Source organism: Schistocerca gregaria, chromosome 8, assembly GCF_023897955.1.
Source record: "Schistocerca gregaria isolate iqSchGreg1 chromosome 8, iqSchGreg1.2, whole genome shotgun sequence".
Classification (NCBI taxonomy): domain Eukaryota; kingdom Metazoa; phylum Arthropoda; class Insecta; order Orthoptera; family Acrididae; genus Schistocerca; species Schistocerca gregaria.
The window spans coordinates 157,758,947-157,781,097 of NC_064927.1; the positions used below are offsets into that span (position 1 = coordinate 157,758,947).

Consider the following 22,151-nt stretch of genomic DNA (forward strand, 5'->3'; position numbering starts at 1 on the left):
GCCATTGCCAGTCTACATTTTATATCCTCTCTACTTCGACAATCATCAGTTATTTTGCTCCCCAAATATCAAAACTCCTTTACTACTTTAAGTGTCTCATTTCCTAATCTAATACCCTCAACATCACCCGACTTAATTCGACTACATTCCATTATCCTCGTTTTGCTTTTGTTGATGTTCATTTTATATCCTCCTTTCAAGACACTATCCATTCCGTTCAACTGCTCTTCCAAGTCCTTTGCTGTCTCTGACAGAATTACAATGTCATCGGCGAACCTCAAAGTTTTTATTTCTTCTCCATGGATTTTAATACCTACTCCAAATTTTTCTTTTGTTTCCTTTACTGCTTGCTCAATATACAGATTGAATAACATCGGGGAGAGACTACAACCCTGTCTCACTCCCTTCCCTACCGCTGCTTCCCTTTGATGCCCCTCGACTCTTATAACTGCCATCTGGTTTCTGTACAAACTGTAAATAGCCTTTCGCTCCCTGTATTTTACCCCTGCCACCTTTAGAATTTGAAGGAGAGTATTCCAGTCAACATTGTCAAAAGCTTTCTCTAAGTCTACAAATGCTAGAAACGTAGGTTTGCCTTTCCTTAATCTTTCTTCTAAGATAAGTCGTAGGGTCAGTATTGCCTCACGTGTTCCAACATTTCTACGGAAGCCATACTGATCTTCCCCGAGGTCAGCTTCTACTAGTTTTTCCTTAGGTTAGTTAGGTTTAAGTAGCTCTAAGTTCTAGGGAACTGATGACCTCAGAAGTGCTCAGAGCCATTTGAACTATTGCAGTGTCTGGTTTCAGGGAAGATTTGTGTTCCAAGACGAGTGGTTCGACTTGCAGATGGAGGTGAAGGGGTCAGAGGTGCTGTGGCCGCTGTCGTCAGTATTGTGGGAGCTGCGACTGCTTGGGCTGTGGGTGCCGCCCCCGGGCCGCCGACTGCGCCACCGACTGATTCTCGCCTTCGTCATGGTCTCACACGTCGCCAACTTCCTCGGCGCCTTCGCCAGCATCACCATGGACACACCCAGCGATCTCCCGCAGCTCTCCTTCATAGCCTACAACTGCCTCATTGACGCTGGCCTCGCTTGCAAAGTAAGTAATACAACTAACTGTTTTTGGGATCAAGACACAGAGAAATCAAAGACCTTTGCCTCCAGTGGCCAATGGTCAACATCAATGGGGTAAGTTCAAAATTTGTGCCGGACAGGGATTCGAACCCTGGTCTCCTGATTATTAGGTGGATGTACTGACAAGTACACCACCGTCTGAGCACAGTGGTCACCATAACCTCACAGACTATCCTAACACGTCTCCTGTCAGACCAAAACTCTCAACTTACACCACAAACTACTGACGTAGTGCCCCCACTCCTGAACCTCATTACTCGCAGCATATTATCGATTTCCACAAGAGTTCGAACTTGGTATGCATCTGCACTGTAGGGGTCATTGGCTGTCGTCTCTTAATTATGGTCCGCCTGCTTAGCTGGGTAGTAACGTGGTTGCCTCTCATGCAAACGGGTTCGGGTTCGATTCCCGGCTGGGTTGGAGATTTTCTCCGCCCTCGGACTGGGTGATGTGTTGTCCTCGTCATCATTTCATCCTCATCCCCGGCGCGCAAGTCGCCCAGTGTGGCGTCAAATGAAACAAGACTTGCACTAAGCAGCCGAACTTCCCCGAATAGCGGCCTCCCGCCCAACGATGCCATAGGCTCATTTTCATTTCTTAATTATGTATGTGGTGTTCGTTCTTTCTGATTTGTTCGAAAGAGCAGACCCCACATACATGTTTTTGGGTTGTTGTAACTGAATGTTGCTATTAACGCAGCCCAAAAATCTGCCACGCAGGTTACATGCTAGTTACTCGCAGGTTAGACGCCAGTATTACTAATTAAACATTTGCTTGACTAGAACAGAAATGTGGCTACAGAATAAGAAATAACGAACAACATTTATTCAGAGTTATGATACAAACTCCACCTAACACCTGCTAACTGCATGATGCATGATGCTTGATGTCCCTTACATAATACAATGAAATCTAAATAACATGGCTGTCTCTTGGCAGTCTACGATTTTTTCACCACGACGGAAAATAATTTTTCAGACTGTATTTATTGCCGGCCGCTGTGGTCGAGCGGTTCTAGGCACTTCAATCAGTAAACGCGGTGCTGCTACGGTCGCAGGCTCGAATCCTGCCTCCGGCATGAATGTGTGTGATGTCCTTATGCTAGTTAGGTTTAAGTAGTTGTAAGTCTAGGGGACTGATGACCTTAGATGTTAAGTCCCATAGTGTTTAGGGCCATTTTAATCATTTTTTGCTGTATTTATTGCTCCATCAATACCGTTTGCTAAGTCGGAAGTGTTGTCTTCTGAACGGAACTCTAGGTACTGTGTTCCTTATCATTATTACAGGATCTGTTGGAACATTAGGAATGTCTGAGCTACAGAGCCTGAACTGACTCGTCTGAATGAATGCAAGAATAGAACTGGAAGACCGTCGGCTGCACCACATCTCTTATCCCTGTCGGAGGGAGGATTTCCTTCTCCACCGGCACGGGGTGGATGCAATGTACTCGTAGTTCTCGGCTGACAGTGCTTTGAACCATTTAGCTCTGATTCTGCATTTCCTGAGGCCGTAAATTTCTTTACCTATCGCCCAAGTGCGCTCCTATCAGCTGTAACGTCGCCATACACTGCACACAAACGTTTATGGATGTTCACCATTCTTTTTCTGCACACAGGAATTTAATTACAGCACGCTGCTTGTAACAAGAGTCGTATGTAGACGCCATTTTGACGCTGTACTGCGGGTCTGCCATCAGCCAGAACGGTTCTAAACTTCACCGGCGCACAGAAAAAACATCAAATGTGAAGCACCAACAAGGACGTTTGTCTATGTATGTTAGTGGCTGTTTAAAAAATGTGAGGGATTTCTTATTGAAAGACCCTAGTAAATTATGTCGTGCAATGTCAGCCATAAAAACGGCCGAATGCACCCCTGGAAGGACGTACATGGAGAATGAATGTAGTTTTACAATAACGTTGTCTGGGTTGTTTACTGTGCTCAGAGATTTGGGGGTCAGTGCGTCCTTGCAGTATTATGTCTCCCTATGGAGTATTCCTGACTCGGAATACTTCCACAAAATCACAAATAGATGTAATTAAACTTTGTTTACTTGAACAAGTAAACTTCGGACAGAAACAGCTTGCCTTTCTGATGCACTACAACAAAAGTAAATAAATGATCTTCAGAAATTCTTCTTAGCAATGTGAAGGAAACTTCGTCAGAAGAAATTGTTCTACAATGAAACGGAAATAGATTCTTGAGAGCGTAGGTTATGTTCTCCTGAGCAATGGAAAGTCCGTCTTCAAAACAAAGTACATATCCAGTTCTGTTTCACGAGCTGCACGATTTGCCCCCGGCGCAGAACGCCATGGATCGGAGCACAAGTCGCGGTATCGCAGCCGTCCAGGTGCTAAAGGTGATGTCAGGATGGAGGCGATATCCAGACGATGATGGTCCATCTCTCGCTCGCTGGCGAAGACGGAACTGTTTCTAGCCCGCTCCGTACGGGTAGAAATACTCGCGCGGCGGAATTTTAGAATTTTATTATTCGCTGTCGAAGTTGTGGCGGACGCAGCAACAGGTGCATGTCGGGAGCGACCACTATTGCTATCGTCTGTGCCTCCAAGCTGGCTACCGGGCTCCGGCTGTCGGCTGAGCCGGCTGCCTCGGAAACCAGCCTTAACGCAGGGGCTGAGCTGACGATAACCCGCTAAGTACAGATGCGTTGCGGGTTGGCGGCGACAAAGGCGAGGCCGAGAGACACGCCCTTCTACTCTCCGTGGACCACCAAAAAGGTCACGTTTGACCGTATTCCCGACTACCTTACGTGTTCCCACCTCTTGCCATACATGTGTGTCTTCTCATTTTCAGAACACCTAAGAGAAAATGACCAGAAACCAACCCCTAGAGAAGATGACATGAAAATAATTAGAATCAACAATAAAAAACACCTCCTAACTATGGAAGAAAATTACCACGTACAGAAAACCAAAGCAGAGGGGAAAATCCTGTTGAATGACCAAGTACACATGCCAAGCAATTCATTATTTACGCTAATAGATAAAATAATAGAATAACATTCGCAAAAAGTATTAATATAATAATACTGTCCAGTATAATAATAATAGAACACAACGTCTTTACACTCACTCGTCCATGAACCCCTCCACAGAATATTTTAACGAAAAGTCAAATCATCTGTCACCAAAGTTTTCAACCACTCGCTAACAGCTAGTACACCCGCTCGCCCGACTTCAGTCCGGAACCGCGTGGCTGCTACGCTCGCAGGTTCGAATCCTGCCTCGGGCATGGATGTGTGTGATGTCCTTAGGTTAGTTAGGTTTACGTAGTTCTACGGTCTAGGGGACTGATGACCTCAGATGTTGAGTCCCATAGTGCTTAGAGCCACTTGAACCATTTGAACCCGCCCGACCCTCCCCCCCCCCCCCGAAAATAAGAATTGGCTCTATCCCCTCCCCCCCCCTCTCTCTCTCTCTCCCATACACATACTCGGTATTAACAGGTTGGCAACAAACAGATAAACGTACCAAAGAAGATGAAACATGGAATGGAGTCGCAATTTTTTCGTTGTGAAAAACAGTGTATGAGGAAATAGTTGTATCGAGTGATAAAAGAACAATAGTACACCACAAAAATGAGTGAAAAACATGGTAAACAGTGTGTGGAAGGCGAGAATACAAAGATGTGATTATATGGCAGTGATAAAAGTGGTAGTGAGACCTCCAGACCAGATTTGAGGAAACGCAGATCAGCAAATCGTAAGTAATTACTTTTTTTACAAAAAAAAATTGCGAAGTGAACTGTTTAATAATCTAAAACTAACAAAACTCTATGATGATGCCTTAGAACAGGAAAAGGTGAAACGCGTTGGGAGAAATAAAGTAGCTAGTAGCAGGAGAAGGCAGTTTTATTTACAAAACAAGGAAGTTACAATATTAACGTTGTTAAAAGCACAGTGTTCGAACGAATAGCTATACCTAGTGGCAGAAGAATAATAGTACACAACAAAAAAGAAGGAGAAAAATATTGAACAGTGTGAAAAATTTCGGAATACAAAATTGTGCTTATGCTTCGAAAATAAAATGGTAGTGCGACCTCCAGACCAGATGAGAGGAAGCGCAGATCAAAAGAATCTATCCCACTGAAGATGCCTTAGAGCAAGAAAAGACGAAACGCTGCTGCGAAAAATAATTTAAGTTGCAGTAAGAAAATGTGGTTTTATTTACAAAACAAGTATTGGCGTTTACATGTTGAATAAAGTGTGTGCATGCCGAAGGGTATCAAATTTAGGTTTTTTTCATATAGTTCAATAATTGCGACCCTGAACGACGAACGCTGATGTATGTGGATCTCGTAAGTAACTTTACGTACGCATTCACTTATAGTCTGCAGTATACTCATCCCCATTACGGTCGGAGGAAGGCAATGGCAGACCACCTCCGCTACGTCCTTACCTAGTCGGCGGTGCGGGTCTCCCGGATCGTTCCCTACGCTCCTCGGACTATGGGACCTCTTCATCATCATACTCATTGTATGAGTCTCCTATTAGATAATGTTGCTCATGGCACATCATAAAAGTTCAAGATCTCCCGATACCTCAATCAACCCATACCATGGGAACCTGAGGAAAAAATGCAGTGACAAATGTTGAGATCAACAGCTGAAGACGACTAACTAGTAATGGTGGAGCTTAGGCGCACATTACTGCAACTTCAGGGCGGAAGTACAGTTGTAGTCTAGACTGACACCACCCAAAGAGCATAGAGGATTGGGTTGATACTGGTCGGCATGTCACGGCGCTTCTCATCCGTAACAGTGATGTACTTTCGAACACAATTGGTTCTAATGGCTCAGAGCACTATGGGACTTAACATCTGGGGTCATCAGTCCACTAGAACTTAGAACTACTTAAACCTAACTAACCTAAGGACATCACACACATCCATGCCCGAGGTAAGTTTCGAACCTGCGACCGTAGCGGTAGCGCGGTTCCAGACTGAAGAGCCTAGAACCGCTCGGTCACCACGTCCGGCACTTTTGAACACAGGCTGTCATTGTTTGCAGCCAGGTAACTACAAGACCAGACAAGAAGCTCATCGCACCACCTACAGAGCCCAACAAACTACCAGCTTTAATCTATGGACTGGGGAGCAATGTAGTCTTTTGTGGAATGTGGAAATAAAGTAAGAAGTGAGGAGCTGGGAGCGGGTCGTATATTACTGTCAGTTAACAGGTGTCTTCCATCTCAGGCCTATGTGCAACGCATCTACGTTTTTCAAGATATTGTCAAAATCTGGTTACATTCCACGTTTTTTCATTGTTACATTTGGTATGCAAAAGGAAGTTCTATGAGAAATATGCATTTTCATAACATTGTATTATAATGAATTTTATCCATATTGGATGCCTTTATGGGGTGTAGACAAACTTTCCGCTATCAGTGACAATAAAAGGTTATTTATTTGCCACACGACCAGTTTCGGGCTTGAGTCCATCCTGAGGTGTTTATACATTCACGTACATGTTTATATTGCTGAAGATAACTATATAAATACAAAACAATTATCAAACAACCTCAAATACTACACACTGTAAACAAAGGAAAAAAAATGAATCTGGTCGAAGAGCTAGAAATTTAAATCCACAGCTCTAACTCACCAGACCATATTCTCAATGAAGAAGTGGAGCTTGCAAACAAATCTTATCTTCACATATTTCATGAAATATTCAAAAACAAAAACTAATTATCCTCTGATATAATAACAAAGTAATATTCTCTGGAATTTCGATGTAGTAGTCGTACGACAGCTCAAGTGTCATTATCCTAATTTGAAAAAGTCATATTGTAAACAAAATCTGTAACTGTCATTGCATAATTTGTAATAGCTTTCAAAATTTCATGGGTGTAACATGATCGTAATTCCTAGATCCAAAGATCCAAGTTCTCTGACAACAGTGTGGTTCAAAAGAGTTCTAGCTACCTTTTTTTACTTGTAATAGCTTTTAGTAGTTTCAACATTGTACTTCCTAGATGACAAAAATGTGTATTTAGACAGTGATCTCCAGCAATATAAACATGTACGTGAATATATAAACACCTGAAAATGGGCGCAAGCCCGAAACCGTTCGTGTAACAAATAAATAACCTTTTATTTTGACTGGTAGCGGAAATTTTTCTACACCCTATTGTGTTATAATTTTTAATCCAGTTGATGATGGTTGAAATAACCGAAACCAGTCAAGAAAAATGTGATATATACATGGGATGGCAAATAAAAACGTTATTCTATTAATCTCTCACAGCTGTAGCAGGTTACCTACACAAATTTTTTGTGAAGTTGACTGTCTTGGCTACTGTTGCATACTCTCACAGTACCACCTGTCACCCTGGTAGGGAAACAATGAGCACAGCAATAGAAACTCTGTTGGTTTTACCTACATCTACATCTATCTACATCTGCATTTATACTCCGGAAGCCACCCAACGGTGTGTGGCGGAGGGCACTTTACGTGCCACTGTCATTACCTCCCTTTCCTGTTCCAGTCGCGTATGGTTCGCGGGAAGAACGACTGTCTGAAAGCCTCCGTGCGCGCTCTTATCTTATCTCTCTAATTTTACATTCGTGATCTCCTTGGGAGGTATAAGTAGGGGGAAGCAATATATTCGATACCTCATCCAGAAACGCACCCTCTCGAAACCTGGCGAGCAAGCTACACCGCAATGCAGAGCGCCTCTCTTGCAGAGTCTGCCACTTGAGTTTGTTAAACATCTCCGTAACGCTATCACGGTTACCAAATAACCCTGTAACGAAACGCGCCGCTCTTCTTTGGATCTTCTCTATCTCCTCCGTGAACCCGATCTGGTACGGATCCCACACTGATGAGCAATACTCAAGTACAGGTCGAACGAGTGTTTTGTAAGCCACCTCCTTTGTTGATGGACTACATTTTCTAAGGACTCTCCCAATGAATCTCAGCCTGGTACCCGCCTTATGAACAATTAATTTCATATGATCATTCCACTTCAAATCGTTCCGCACGCATACTCCCAGATATTTCACGGAAGTAACTGCTACCAGTGTTTGTTCCGCTATCATATAATCATACAATAAAGGATCCTTTTTTCTATGTATTCGAAATACATTGCATTTGTGTATGTCAAGGGTCAGTTGCCACTCCCTGCACCAAGTGCCTATCCGCTGCAGATCTTCCTGCATTTCGCTATAATTTTCTAATGCTGCAACTTCTCTGTATACTACAGCATCATCCGCGAAACGCCGCATGTAACTTTCGACACTATCTACTAGGTCATTTATAAATATTGTGAAAAGCAATGGCCCCATAACACTGCCCTGTAGCACGCCAGAGGTTACTTTAACGTCTGTAGACGTTTCTCCATTGGTAACAACATGCTGTGTTCTGTTTGCTAAAACTCTTCAATCCAGACACACAGCTGGTCTGATATACCGTAGGCTCTTACTTTGTTTATCAGGCAACAGTGCGGAACTGTACCGAACGCCCTCCGGATGTCAAGGAAAATAGCATCTACCTGGGAGCCTGTATCTAATATTTTCTGGGTCTCATGAACAAATAAAGCGAGTTGGGTCCCACACGATCGCTGTTTCCGGAATCCATGTTGATTCCTACAGAGTAGATTCTGGATTTCCAAAAACGACATGATACTCGAGAAAAAAAACATGTTCTAAAATTCAACAACAGATCGACGTCAGAGATGTAGGCCTATAGTTTTGCGCATCTGCTCGACGACCCTTCTTGAAGACTGGGACTACCTGTGCTCTTTTCCAATCATTTGGAACCTTCCGTTCCTCCAGAGACTTGAGGTACACGGCTGTTAGAAGGGGGGCAAGTTCTTTCGCATACTCTGTGTAGAATCGAATTGGTATCCCGTCAGGTCCTGTGGACTTTCCTCTGTTGAGTGATTCCAGTTGCTTTTCTATTCCTTGGACACTTATTTCGATGTCAGCCATTTTTTCGTTTGTGCGAGGATTTAGAGAAGGAACTGCACTGCGGTCTTCCTCTGTGAAACAGCTTTGGAAAAAGGTGTTTAGTATTTCAGCTTTACGCGTGTCATCCTCTGTTTCAATGCCATCATCATCCCGGAGTGTCTGGATATGCTGCTTCGAGCCACTTACTGATTTAACGTAAGACCAGAACTTCCTAGGATTTTCTGTCAAGTCGGTACATAGAATTTTACTTTCGAATTCACTGAACGCTTCACGCATAGCCCTCCTTACGCTAACTTTGACATCGTTTAGCTTCTGTTTGTCTCAGAGGTTTTGGCTGCGTTAAAACTTGGAGTGAAGCTCTCTTTGATTTCGCTACCTTTGGTGTTTTTGGTTGCAGCAGTGTTATAAAAATCTATTCGAGTTTCTTGACAGTTGTTGCTAATTTGGTGATTCTTCCCTGGTCAGTGGGAACTGATGTGTGTGTTTTGGTTGCCCTGTGCAGATGTTCTCGTTTTCGCTGGACGGTCAGCGCCTGACGGAGCTGCTGCGTCTGCTGGCGGCGTCTCGCCGGCGGTTCCCCGACAAGGCCGGCCATCGGGCGCGTTACAAAGCCACAGCCGTCAAGCTGCGCCGCTTTATGCAGGTGAGCGCTCCTAAGAACGGAGTTTACCTCACAATAAGCCTGGTAACCCGTCTATACTTTGCGCGTTGCATTTTAACATACACTCCTGGAAATTGAAATAAGTACACCGTGAATTCATTGTCCCAGGAAGGGGAAACTTTATTGACACATTCCTGGGGTCAGATACATCACATGATCACACTGGCAGAACCACAGGCACATAGACACAGGCAACAGAGCATGCACAATGTCGGCCCTAGTACAGTGTACATCCACCTTTCGCAGCAATGCAGGCTACTATTCTCCCATGGAGACGATCGTAGAGATGCTGGATGTAGTCCTGTGGAACGGCTTGCCATGCCATTTCCACCTGGCGCCTCAGTTGGACCAGCGTTCGTGCTGGACGTGCAGACCGCGTGAGACGACACTTCATCCAGTCCCAAACATGCTCAATGGGGGACAGATCCGGAGATCTTGCTGTCCAGGGTAGTTAACTTACACCTTCTAGAGCACGTTGGGTAGCACGGGATACATGCGGACGTGCATTGTCCTGTTGGAACAGCAAGTTTCCTTGCCGGTCTAGGAATGGTAGAACGATGGGTTCGATGACGGTTTGGATGTACCGTGCACTATTCAGTGTCCCCTCGACGATCACCAGAGGTGTACGGCCAGTGTAGGAGATCGCTCCCCACACCATGATGCCGGGTGTTGGCCCTGTGTGCCTCGGTCGTATACAGTCCTGATTGTGGCGCTCACCTGCACGGCGCCAAACACGCATACGACCATCATTGGCACCAAGGCAGAAGCGACTCTCATCGCTGAAGACTACACGTCTCCATTCGTCTCTCCATTCACGCCTGTCGCGACACCACTGGAGGCAGGCTGCACGATGTTGGGGCGTGAGCGGAAGACGGCCTAACGGTGTGCGGGACCGTAGCCCAGCTTCATGGAGACGGTTGCGAATGGTCCTCGCCGATACCCCAGGAGCAACAGTGTCCCTAATTTGCTGGGAAGTGGCGGTGCGGTCCCCTACGGCACTGCGTAGGATCCTACGGTCTTGGCGTGCATCCATGCGTCGCTGCGGTCCGGTCCCAGGTCGACGGGCACGTGCACCTTCCGCCGACCACTGGCGACAACATCGATGTACTGTGGAGACCTCACGCCGCACGTGTTGAGCAATTCGGCGGTACGTCCACCCAGCCTCCCGCATGCCCACTATACGCCCTCGCTCAAAGTCCGTCAACTGCACATACGGTTCACGTCCACGCTGTCGCGGCATGCTACCAGTGTTGAAGACTGCGATGGAGCTCCGTATGCCACGGCAAACTGGCTGACACTGACGGCGGCGGTGCACAAATGCTGCGCAGCTAGCGCCATTCGACGGCCAACACCGCGGTTCCTGGTGTGTCCGCTGTGCCGTGCGTGTGATCATTGCTTGTACAGCCCTCTCGCAGTGTCCGGAGCAAGTATGGTGGGTCTGACACACCGGTGTCAATGTGTTCTTTTTTCCATTTCCAAGAGTGTATTTTAGGTTCTACTTCAATCGGTAAAAATGGAGGCATGTTATCACTTCGTTATCCGTCTGGAGACAGAGTACAAAACATCCGTGTAACCTAGTCGTAGGAGCTGCACAAGTGTCTGGAATCCGCATCAGATCATATTTAAGAAAGATGCCGAGTAAATTCAGTAGCCTGCTGCTAGACTTGTTAATAGTAGATCTGATCAGCAAGCGAGTGCTGTGTTAACTCAAATGAATGCATATGAGGTGCCAAAACTCATGGTATAGCAGTACGTAGAAATACAGATGGAGGTAGTATCCCGTACACAAGGTAGAAAGGGCAGTGGATTGGCGAAGCTCTCATTTATGCTCAGGTTTACGATTTGATAATGGCCGCACGACTAGAATTAACAGACTTTGAACGAGGGATGGTAACTGGAACTGTAGGCATGAGACATTCCATTCCGGAAATCGTTAGGGGATCAAATATTCCGAGATCCACAGTGTGACGAGTGTACCGAGAATACAAAATTTCACGCATCACCTTTCACTACGCTCGACACTCTGTCCGACGGCCTTCACTTAACGACCGAGAGCAGCGCCGTTCGCCTAGAGTTGTAAGTGCTAAGAGACAATCAAAACTGTGTGAAATAACTGCGGAAAACAATGTGGAACGTACGGTGAAAAAATCCGTTAGGACAGTGCTGCGAAATGTGACATTAATGGACTATGGCAGCAGACGATCGATGCGAGTGCCTTTCCTAAGATCACGAAATCGCCTGGAACGCCTCTCCTGGGCTCGTGACCTTAGGGATTGGACGCTAGACGAATGGAAAACCCGTGGGCTGGTCAGAGGAGTCTCGATTTTAGTCGGTAGGAGCTGATGATGCGGTTGGAGTGTGGCGCAGACCCCACGGAGGTATGGGTCCAAGTTGTCAACAAAGCACTGTGCAAGCTGGCGGTCGCTCCATAATAGTGTGGGTTGTGTTGGCATCAAATGTTCTGAGTCTATTTTAAGCCATTTATGGACATCATGTTCTCAGTCAAGGACGCAATTTTTATGGATGATAATGCGCCACGTCTGCTGGCCACAATTGTTCTCGAGTGGTTTCAAGGGCAGGCTGGAAAATTCGAGCGAGTGATTTGGCTACCCAGATCACCCGATTTGACTATCATGGAATATTTATGGGACATAATCGAGAGGCCAGTTCGTGCACTAAATCCTGCACTGACAGCACTTTCGCCATTATAAACGTCTGTAGAGGCATCTTGGACCAATATTCCTGCACGGGACTTCCAACGACTTGTTGAGCCCGTGCTAAGTCGAGATGCTGCATTACACCGGCAAATGGAAGGCCCAACACGATATTGGGGGATATCCCGTGACGTTTATCACCTCAATATATACGAAATAGTAGTTTCTATGTTATTAACAAATATCATGCTATCTTCCTTGGGACAAGCAGGCGTGCATGTCCGAAGAAACCTTTACATCTACTTTATAATAATACAGGCACAGATATTTCGTATTTATACGCCAGTACCAGACCCTCGACCCTCAATAAATATGTCCTTCCTGGACGTGTATATACATAACATACGAGTGCAGATTGTGACATATAGACGACCACATGTCAAAATAAGGGTCTGGCTGTGATTCATGTTTCGGACGACCGAAGCGGCTAAGGCGACTGCTCGCGTAAAGCGTGATATTTGGCTTCGAGTCCCGGCCCGGCACAAATTTTCACTGTCGTCATTCCAATATACAGACAAAGGTGGTTCCTATTCGTAATTGCGAATACAATTCCTGTATCAAATGACTGTACCTTGATGGAAGAGGACGTTCTTTTTGCGAAAGTTTAGTTAACAGGCATTGACGATAGACAGCAGAACGATCCTACGGCCATCAACATATATTTCGCTTAAGAAACACTAAGATGAAATTAGAGAAATCAGAGCTTGTAGAGAAGCATAAAGACAGTCGGTTTTCCCTCGCTTCAGCTGTGGGTGAAATGAGAAAGGAAATGATTAGCACCGGTACAAGGCATCTTCCGCCATGCACCGTATGGTGCTTGCGGAGTTGTTGTTATTTATCGTAGGCATTATCACAAATCATATTTACGAACAGACACTAAGAATAACTTTCACAGAGTAACATCTACATTACAGTTCTACAGGGTGTTTCCGTATTTTACTTATGGTCAGTGGGATTCGTCTTCGGATGTTCGGCCATCTGATTCTGTTTCTTCTAAATCAGTGACGCCATTATGTCATATTACTTGTTCTGGCTCTGGATGGAGAAGTGAAAGCGGTTCTTGGCTTTTTTCTGATATGGTGAAGAAGGAGGCCTCTGTCTGACAGAGATCATGCTGTTATACAGAAGCGACTAAGCGTGAGGAACTGGGTCAGATGATTGCAGTTTATCTGCTGTAATGGAAGTTAATTTTCGTGGTGAGGCTACTGTGGCACGATTTCGACAAGATCACTCCACATTTAGGAACTTCAGTGCATCCTTCCATACAATGGAAGAGATGCTCATTGGTCGCTAATGGGTATCTGTTTGGTAGCTGGTTGTTGCATATCATATACATCACTCTGCTCTGTGATATTTTAGATTTGAAGATTTTTTAATTATTTTCTCTTGATTTGATTTAAAAATTAATCTATTCACTTCTTTTGTATTCCGTGCATTGAGTGTATCATGCTTCTTAGCCACCATATTGCTATGTTATTAAGAGATAACTTCATAACTCACAAACACTCTGACGAAGAGGCATTCACCTATTTAGCTGCCAATAAACGAAATTAGTAATAAGCAGTTCTTCTCTGGTGACAGATGCTCATAAAAGGAGGCCAACGTATGCTGCATTGTTGACTACTGTTTATCAAGCACTGTGCTACGCAAACTCACGATTACCATGTTGTGTATAGAGGGGAAACGATTTCACTGTATCACAAACGATGTGATGAATGAAACTGTCTCAAAAGTATTACCGCACTAAAAGATTTGGACCCTCTAGAAGCCAGTTCATCCAAAATCCAGCAGTTGTGGAACCACCAGCTACCACCCACTATCAATCACGTGAGTGCATCCGTACAGTGTATGTGGGCGCAAGATCGAGTTAGATAGACTACCTAATCTAGTCTGGGATCTAAGATGTACCAACATAACTGAACCCATGGAGTAGTGATCATTCCGTAGATTTGAGTTAAATTTAGTTATAGTAGTGCTATAGGTAACATCATACTCAGGTACCGACTACATACTAAGCATTATCTGAGGATGGTGTTTAGTTAACCAGAGTTGGTAATAAGCAAGTTTAAATCATATTTTAGTGTGATCAAGGCCATTAAAATTTTTAACAATCAGTACAGATCGCTGTATCTCCTTCAACAGAAAAAAAAACAGAAAAATAACTAAGACCCCAAAGCTGTGTAACAGCCCTCATTTCTAGCCACTAAGCTATGGAATACGACGCGATGTGTAACATCCGAATATTGATGATTCATTTTGATCGGATGGTGCATCTGGATTTTACGCTATGCGTCATGGGTGCAAAGCGAGTAGGCCTCTGAGTTAGGTTAGGGGCCCATAAAAGCTTCTGTCACATTTCAGCACTCCAGATATGAGTCAGTACCGCTCAGCTATGTCCACAACTGTGGATTATACCATTGACGTTTCTGCATATGCAACAAAAACTATTATAGGCACAGAAAAGCACAATACATCATATTGGAGAGGAAGTTAGGACAATTCTGTTGATATACAGATATGCTCTGTAGGTAATGTGTATGAGAAGATACAGCACCGAAAAAGTTTCTGTAACTGAAACCCAGTAAGTAATTTATAACTTTTACAATTTTTACTACACAGAGGAGATAGAGCTAACAATTTCAAGCGCTCACTGATTCGATCGACTCAGATTTTCACATTTTTCATAACATAATTAGAATTATATAATAATAGTTACTATTATTAATAATATTATTACTAAATATAACCTGTGAGACACATTTTAATTGAAATTCTGATTTAAATCAGCGCATCATGTTACCAAAGACAAATACATCAATAGCAAGGCAGTATGTCTTGGCAGACATTATTACACACCTTATACAACATTTAGTATTTAAGAATTACGTATTTCATTCTCATGTTTAACTGATTGAACTGATTGATTGAAAATTAGTGTATTTTTTCCTTAATTCTAAACTGATTAGAGCTACATTTAGCTTGTAATATATCTGTGAGTTATTTTGATTAGTGCTGATGATATATGCACTAATCCTAATAACTCACAGTTTTTGTGCCTTCACTGTTTGCAATACAGACACATGTGGTACCTCTGTCTTACAAGGATCTTCCTGTTCTTTCCATTGACAGAGAGATAATTAATGTGGGTCTAACCAATTTCGAATTAAGTGAATAATATTCGAGTTAATATATATATATATATATATATATATATATATATATATATATATATATATATGTATATATATATTCCCAAGTTTAATTAATTGCATATGAATTCGAATATTTTTCACTTAATTCGAAATTGGTTAGTTGTTTTGTTGTCTTCAGTCCTGAGAGTGGTTTGATGCAGTTCTCCATGCTACTCTATCCTGTGCAAGCTTCTTCATCTCCCAGTACTTACTGCAACCTACATCCTTCTGAATCTGCTTAGTGTATTCATCTCTTGGTCTCCCTCTTCGATTTTTACCCTCAAAACTGCCCTCCAATGCTAAATTTGTGATCCGTTCATGCCTCAGGACATGTCCAACCAACCGGTCCCTTCTTCTTGTCAAGTTGTTCCACAAACTCCTCTTCTCTCCAATTCTATTCATAACCTACTCATTAGTTATGGGATCTATCCATCTAATCTTCAACATTCTTCTGTAGCACTACATTTCAAAAGCTTCTATTCTCTTCTTGTCCAAACTATTTATCGTTCATGTTTCCCTTCCATACATATCTACACTCCCTAGAAATACTTTCAGAAACGACTTCCTGACACTTAAATCTATACTCGATGTTACCAATTTTCTCTTCTTCAGAAACGCTATCCTTGTCATTGCCAGTCTACATTTTATATTCTCTCTACTTCGACCAACATCAGTTAGTTTGCTCCCCACACAGCAAAACACCTTTACCACTTTAAGTGTCTCATTTCCTAATCTAATTCCCTCAGCATCACCCGACTTAATTCGACTACATTCCATTATCCTCGTTTTGCTTTTGTTGATATTCATCTTATATCCTCCTTTCAAGACACTATCCATTCCGTTCAACTGCTCTTTCAAGTCCTTTGCTGTCTCTGAGAGAATTACAATGTCATCGGCGAACCTCAAAGTTTTTATTTCTTGTCCATGGATTTTAATACCTACTCCGAACTTTTCCTTTGTTTCCTTTATTGCTTGCTCAATATACGGATTGAATAACATCGGGGATAGGCTACAACCCTGTCTCACTCCCTTCCCAACCAATGCTTCCCTTTCATGTCCCTCGACTCTTATAACTGCCATTTGGTTTCTGTACAAATTGTGAATAGCCTTTCGCTCCCTATGTTTTACCCCTGCCATCTTTAGAATTTGAAAGAGAGTATTCCAGTCAACATTGTCGAAAGCTTTCTCTAAGTCTAGAATTGCTAGAAACGTAGGTTTACCTTCCTTAATCTATTTTCTAACATAAGTCGAAGTGTCAGTATTGCCTCCCGTGTTCCAGTATTTCTACGGAATCCAAACTGATCTTCCCCGAGGTCGGCTTCTATCAGTTTCTCCATTCGTCTGTAAAGACTTCGCGTTAGTACTTTGCTGCTGTGACTTATTAAACTGATAGTTCGGTTATTTTCACATTTGTCAACACCTGCTTTCTTTGGGATTGGAATTATTATATTCTTCTTGAAGCCTGAGGGTATTTCGCCTGTCTCATATATCTTGCTCACCAGATGGTATAGTTTTGTCAGGACTGGCTCTCCCAAGGCCATCAGTAGTTCTAATGGAATGTTGTCTACTCCCAGGCCCTTGTTTCGACTCAGGTCTTTCAGTGCTCTATCAAACTCTTCACGCAGTATCATATCTGCCATTTCATCTTCATCTACATCCTCTTCCATTTCCATAATATTGTCCTCAAGTACATCGCCCTTGTATAGATCCTCTATATACTCCTTACACCTTTCTGCTTTCCCTTCTTTGCTTAGAACTGGGTTTCCATCTGAGCTCTTGATATTCATACAAGTGGTTCTATTTTCTCCAAAGTTCTCTTTAATTTTCCTGCAGGCAATATCTATCTTGCCCCTAGTGAGAGAAGCCTCTACATCCTTACATTTGTCCTCTAGCCATCCCTGCTTGGCTATTTTGCACTTCCTATCAATCTCATTTTTGAGACGTTTGTATTCATTTTTGCCTGCTTCATTTACTGTGTTTTTATATTTTCTCCTTTCATCAATTAAATTCAATATTTCTTCTGTTACCCAAGGATTTCTACTAGCCCTTGTCTTTTTACCTACTTGATCTTCTGCTGCCTTCACTACTTCAGCCTCAGATTCTTCTTTTATGATTCTGAATATTTTTCATTAAATTCGAAATTGATTAGACCCACATTAATTATCACTGTGGCAATGGAAAGATCAAGAAGATCCTTGTAAGGCAGAGGTGCCACGTGTGTCTGTATTACAAACAGTGAAGGCACAAAAACTGTGAGTTATTTTGATTAGTGCTGCTGATTGTTTCAATTGTTTGAAATCAGTTTGTAGGCAAACTACTGTATACATAATTAAATATAAGATATTAATTTTGTTTTGATTTTTTAGTGCAGATATAGCAACACATTCAGATTTTAATTGCATATAACTGCATATAAAAAGCTGTAAGAGAGGCTGATGACCTCATGAAGTCGTTAGGTGGCACAGAAAGTTAGATTTTCTGAAGAGGGGTACATCGAAGGCTTAAAAGGATGGCTGCCATCGTACTCTTTCCCATTATTTAGAATGCATCGGTGATAGAAATTTTCGCCTCGTCTGTCGAGACACAGAAATATTTCGCATCAGTTCAGCAGGGACTTAGGGATATTCTGCAGTGGTCAGGGGTCTAATTTATTTCAGTCTGTCGTTCACTATGGCCTGTATTTTTGCCAGTGAAGCCCATTTGGGCTTTGGATTCTCTGCACTGAGTGATTTTAGCTCAATTTACCAGTGGGGACTTTGATTATTTCCGTCACTTGTCAGTGCTTAAGACCACCACTTCTTTGTGATAGTGTGTAGTTTGATTTCGATTAATTGTAGCTGTGGACACTGCTTTTGTTCTCCAGCTATTTTATGTATATAGCGTTTTTATCAACCACCGTATTTGAAGGTCGATGTAAATTTCAATTCACTTAATTATACAGAGTTTATCACTGCGCTATGAAATTTTTCTTGTACTTCTAAGAACAACAAACCTTATTTGTTAAATTAGCCGTTTGTAGTGAGGGTATATTATTTACATTTGTTGCCACTATGACCATTCTAATCTTATTTGAAATTTGATTAGTACATCAGAGACAACTTTATTATTTTTTTGTGTTTTTACCAAGAGTAACATACTGGAGTCAAATAATCATCCCCTAAGACAAAGTAAATCGAGCTATCACATCCAACCGTCACAAGAAGTGCTCTTTGAATTTTATATATACATTTCCTATCGATGTCAGTTAAATTACAACTCTGAACTACAATGACATTATATTCTTTCTGCATTGTATTATTTTACAAACATTCTCGTTGTTTGCCCATATATTATTCAATGGAAATAGAATATCAATTGCATATTGGATATTTAGTCGGTGGCCCTGTTGTGCAAGAGGTCAAAGTCTTACATAACTGTACTTTTAAAATAAACCCATCCTAAACTGCCTCCTGCAATAACAGTTTTAGCCCCATATTTTATTTCCTGGATAATTAGCAGTATTTAAAATCTTAAATAAACATGTTTCTAAGGCTTACTGCATGACTCTTCACGTACGGAAATGCCTATGTTGGCTTATCAGGCGAATCCTGGCATGAAACATGCCGCCACATCCACTACATGTAATAGAGGGTGGAGGGTATGGCTGGCCTGGCGAAGTTTGCATCTCTGACATTTTTCATTTTCCTGCCTCTAACGTTCCTGCTCAAAATGTAAGACAGCAGCTGAAGTAGTTGTGCGCCATTGTTTACGATTTTCTGCTGCAGCGCACCAATTACTTGGGTCAATGTTCAGACTGTTTAGGTTCTTCTTGACATGGTTCTTATAGCGCTTCAGAGGAGCAACACGGGCCCTTCTAGCTGTGTTCACTTTACAATATAAAATTTCCTGAGGCAGTCTGTTGTTTCTCATCCGCTGGAAATGCCCAAACTATCTGTGTTAGTGACAATAACGGTGGCTTCTATACTATACATCTTGGCTTTTTCAAGAACCGTAGTGTTTGATACAAAGTCACCTCATACGATGTTCATAATGTATCTGAGCTCCTGTTGGTTGAATAGTTATAGCTTTTTAAGACCACGGCGATATAGTGTGCAGTTTCGCAACCATAGAGCAGGGTAGAAACAACTGCTCGGCATACCATCAGTTTGGTGCATAGTGTCAGATCTTATTCAGGAAGACCCAATTTAGGAGACGTCAAAAAGCAACATGTGTGGCATGCATCCTGTTCTATACGTCCATTCCGACGAGCAGTTAATTGGTAATATACTTCCTAGGTAGTCGTACTTAATTACTTGTTCCAAAGGTGTGTTGGATATAGAGATATTGAGATCCGGAAAGGCAATTGGGGAGCTGGCTGCGCTAGTATCTTTGTTTTTGGATGTTGATGGTTAGGCCAAACTGTTTGTATGTCGTATCGAAACAATTTACAGTCAGTTGCAGCTCTGCTGATGTGTGAACTGTAGCTCAGTTACCTGAATGAGAGTTGTGAAACTTTTAGAGTGCAATCTGGACTGATTAAATAGCTCTCCATCAAATCTGCATATGATTTCTACTCCTGCATTGTTTACAGACAATGTCTCACAAAGCATGGCTGCTAGGTACAGAGTAAACAACATTCTCGCAAGGACACATCCTTGTTTGAGTCCATTAGTAACAGGAAATTTGTGAGATATTTTATTCTGGTATAGCACTTGCCTAGACATGGCATTTTGGAAAGCTTAGATTAGTTTAACAAAGTGTTTAGGGCAGCCAAAACACTAAGACCTACCTGTGGGAACTGTAGCAGAGACCTTTTCTAGGTCACAGGAACACAAATAGTAAAGGCTTATGTTGTTCCTGTCACTTCTCCTGCAGTTGTCGTGCACAAAGGATGATACCAATAGTTCTTCTGGAGGGGCGAAATCCACACTAGGTTTCAGAATATACAGTCTTGGAAAGAATCTGGACGTGATGCAACAGAATTCTAACAAAACTTTTAGCAGCCGTGGAGGCCAAGGATATGCCACGATAGTTACCACATATGCTTCGATCGACAAGATGTCGACAATTCTGTAGTTCTTCATGTCAGCTGATACCTTACAGGTTTCTCGAATTAAAAGCAACAGGAAAAACAGAGGTTCAAATGGTTCAAATGGCTCTGAGCACTATGGGACTTAACGTCTGAGGTCATCAGTTCCCCAGAACTTAGAACTACGTAAAACTAACTAACCTAAGGACATCACACACATACATTCTGAGGGCAGGATTCGCAAGTGCGACCGTAGCGGTCGCGCGGTTCCAGACTGATGCTCCTAGAACCGTTCGGCCACAGGAAAAGAGAGGTTTTTCAGAGGCAAGCCACCACTCTGAATGACCTCGAGGAGGGTGATGTCAGGCTCGGTGCCTCTTTTGGTTTCATGCTATTTAGAGCCATGCTAAATTCATGAAATGTCGGTGGGACTGCCATACTAGCTCGTGTTGAATGTTGTGTGAAATGTTCGTGAAAGTCGTCAGCTGCACGGTTTAAGTGTGAGCTGAAATGCCCTCTCCAGCGATTCAAGATATCTTGACTGTCAGTTAAAACGATGGTGCTATTGGCGGCTGTCGGAGTTCCTAATGAGGAACGATCAACCCTTTGTGTTTCTATTATTCCAGCATAAAAATTCCCCAAGACCCTGGAATCTCACAGACTTTGGAGCTCCTTGGCTTTTTGTTGCCACCAGTTGCTCTTGATTGCTCCTATTTTAGTTTGACATTTCTGTTTAAGCTCTTTAAAGTGCGTTTTCTTCTCCACGGAGGATAGATCTTGAGCTAGAGACAGGTAAGCATCCCACTTAACACTTATGAGGTTCTTAATCACTTTATTGTCAATCCTCTGGGACCCAGGTTCGATTCCTGGCTGGGTCGGAGAATTTTCTCCGCCCAGGGACTGAGTGTTGTGCTGTTCTCATCATCAGCAGATCGCCAAAATGGCGTCAAATTGAAAGACCAGCACCCGGCGAACGGTCTGCCCGAGGGAGGGCTCTAGCCATACGATTAAATAAATAAAAATCACTTCATTGTTGTCGCCAATCCAGTCATTCTTCTTCCTTGAATTAAAACCAATGACATCGGCTGCAGTCTTTTTGATGTTGGCGTGGAAAGTGGACCGCCTCGATAGCTGAGTGGTCAGGGCGATGGAATGCCATGCAAAGCGGCCCGGATTAGATTCCCAGCTGGGTTGGATATTTTCTTCGGTCAGGGCCTGGGTGTTGTGTTGTGTTGTCTTCATTATCATATCATCCCCTTCGACAAGCAAGTCGCCGAAGTGGCATCACCTCAAAAGAATTACACCACGCGATCGGTCTACCTGACGCGAGGCCCCAGCCACACGACGTTTCATTTGATGAGTTATGTTAACTGGGGGATTGCTAAGTCGAGCCAAAAGTGTGTCTTGCAAGTTAGAGTGAACAGTTTCGTTCTGTAGGCCGTTGATCGACGGACATGGAACCTGAGATAGCACATCAGCAGTTTGTGATTAGTCCCGCAATCGATGATGCTTTGTC

General features: G+C 43.0%; 1 protein-coding gene across 1 annotated transcript in view; it reads left to right on the forward strand.

The window, feature by feature from the left end:
• The first annotated feature begins 846 nt into the window (after nt 1-846).
• The window catches only part of LOC126285086 (odorant receptor 83a-like), a 64,544-nt gene continuing 43,239 nt past the window's right edge, over nt 847-22,151 (forward strand). Inside the window, exons 1-2 of the mRNA XM_049984411.1 lie at nt 847-1,098; nt 9,564-9,704. Of these exons, the coding sequence (XP_049840368.1) occupies nt 847-1,098; nt 9,564-9,704 (393 nt within the window). The remainder of the gene's footprint in view (nt 1,099-9,563; nt 9,705-22,151) is intronic.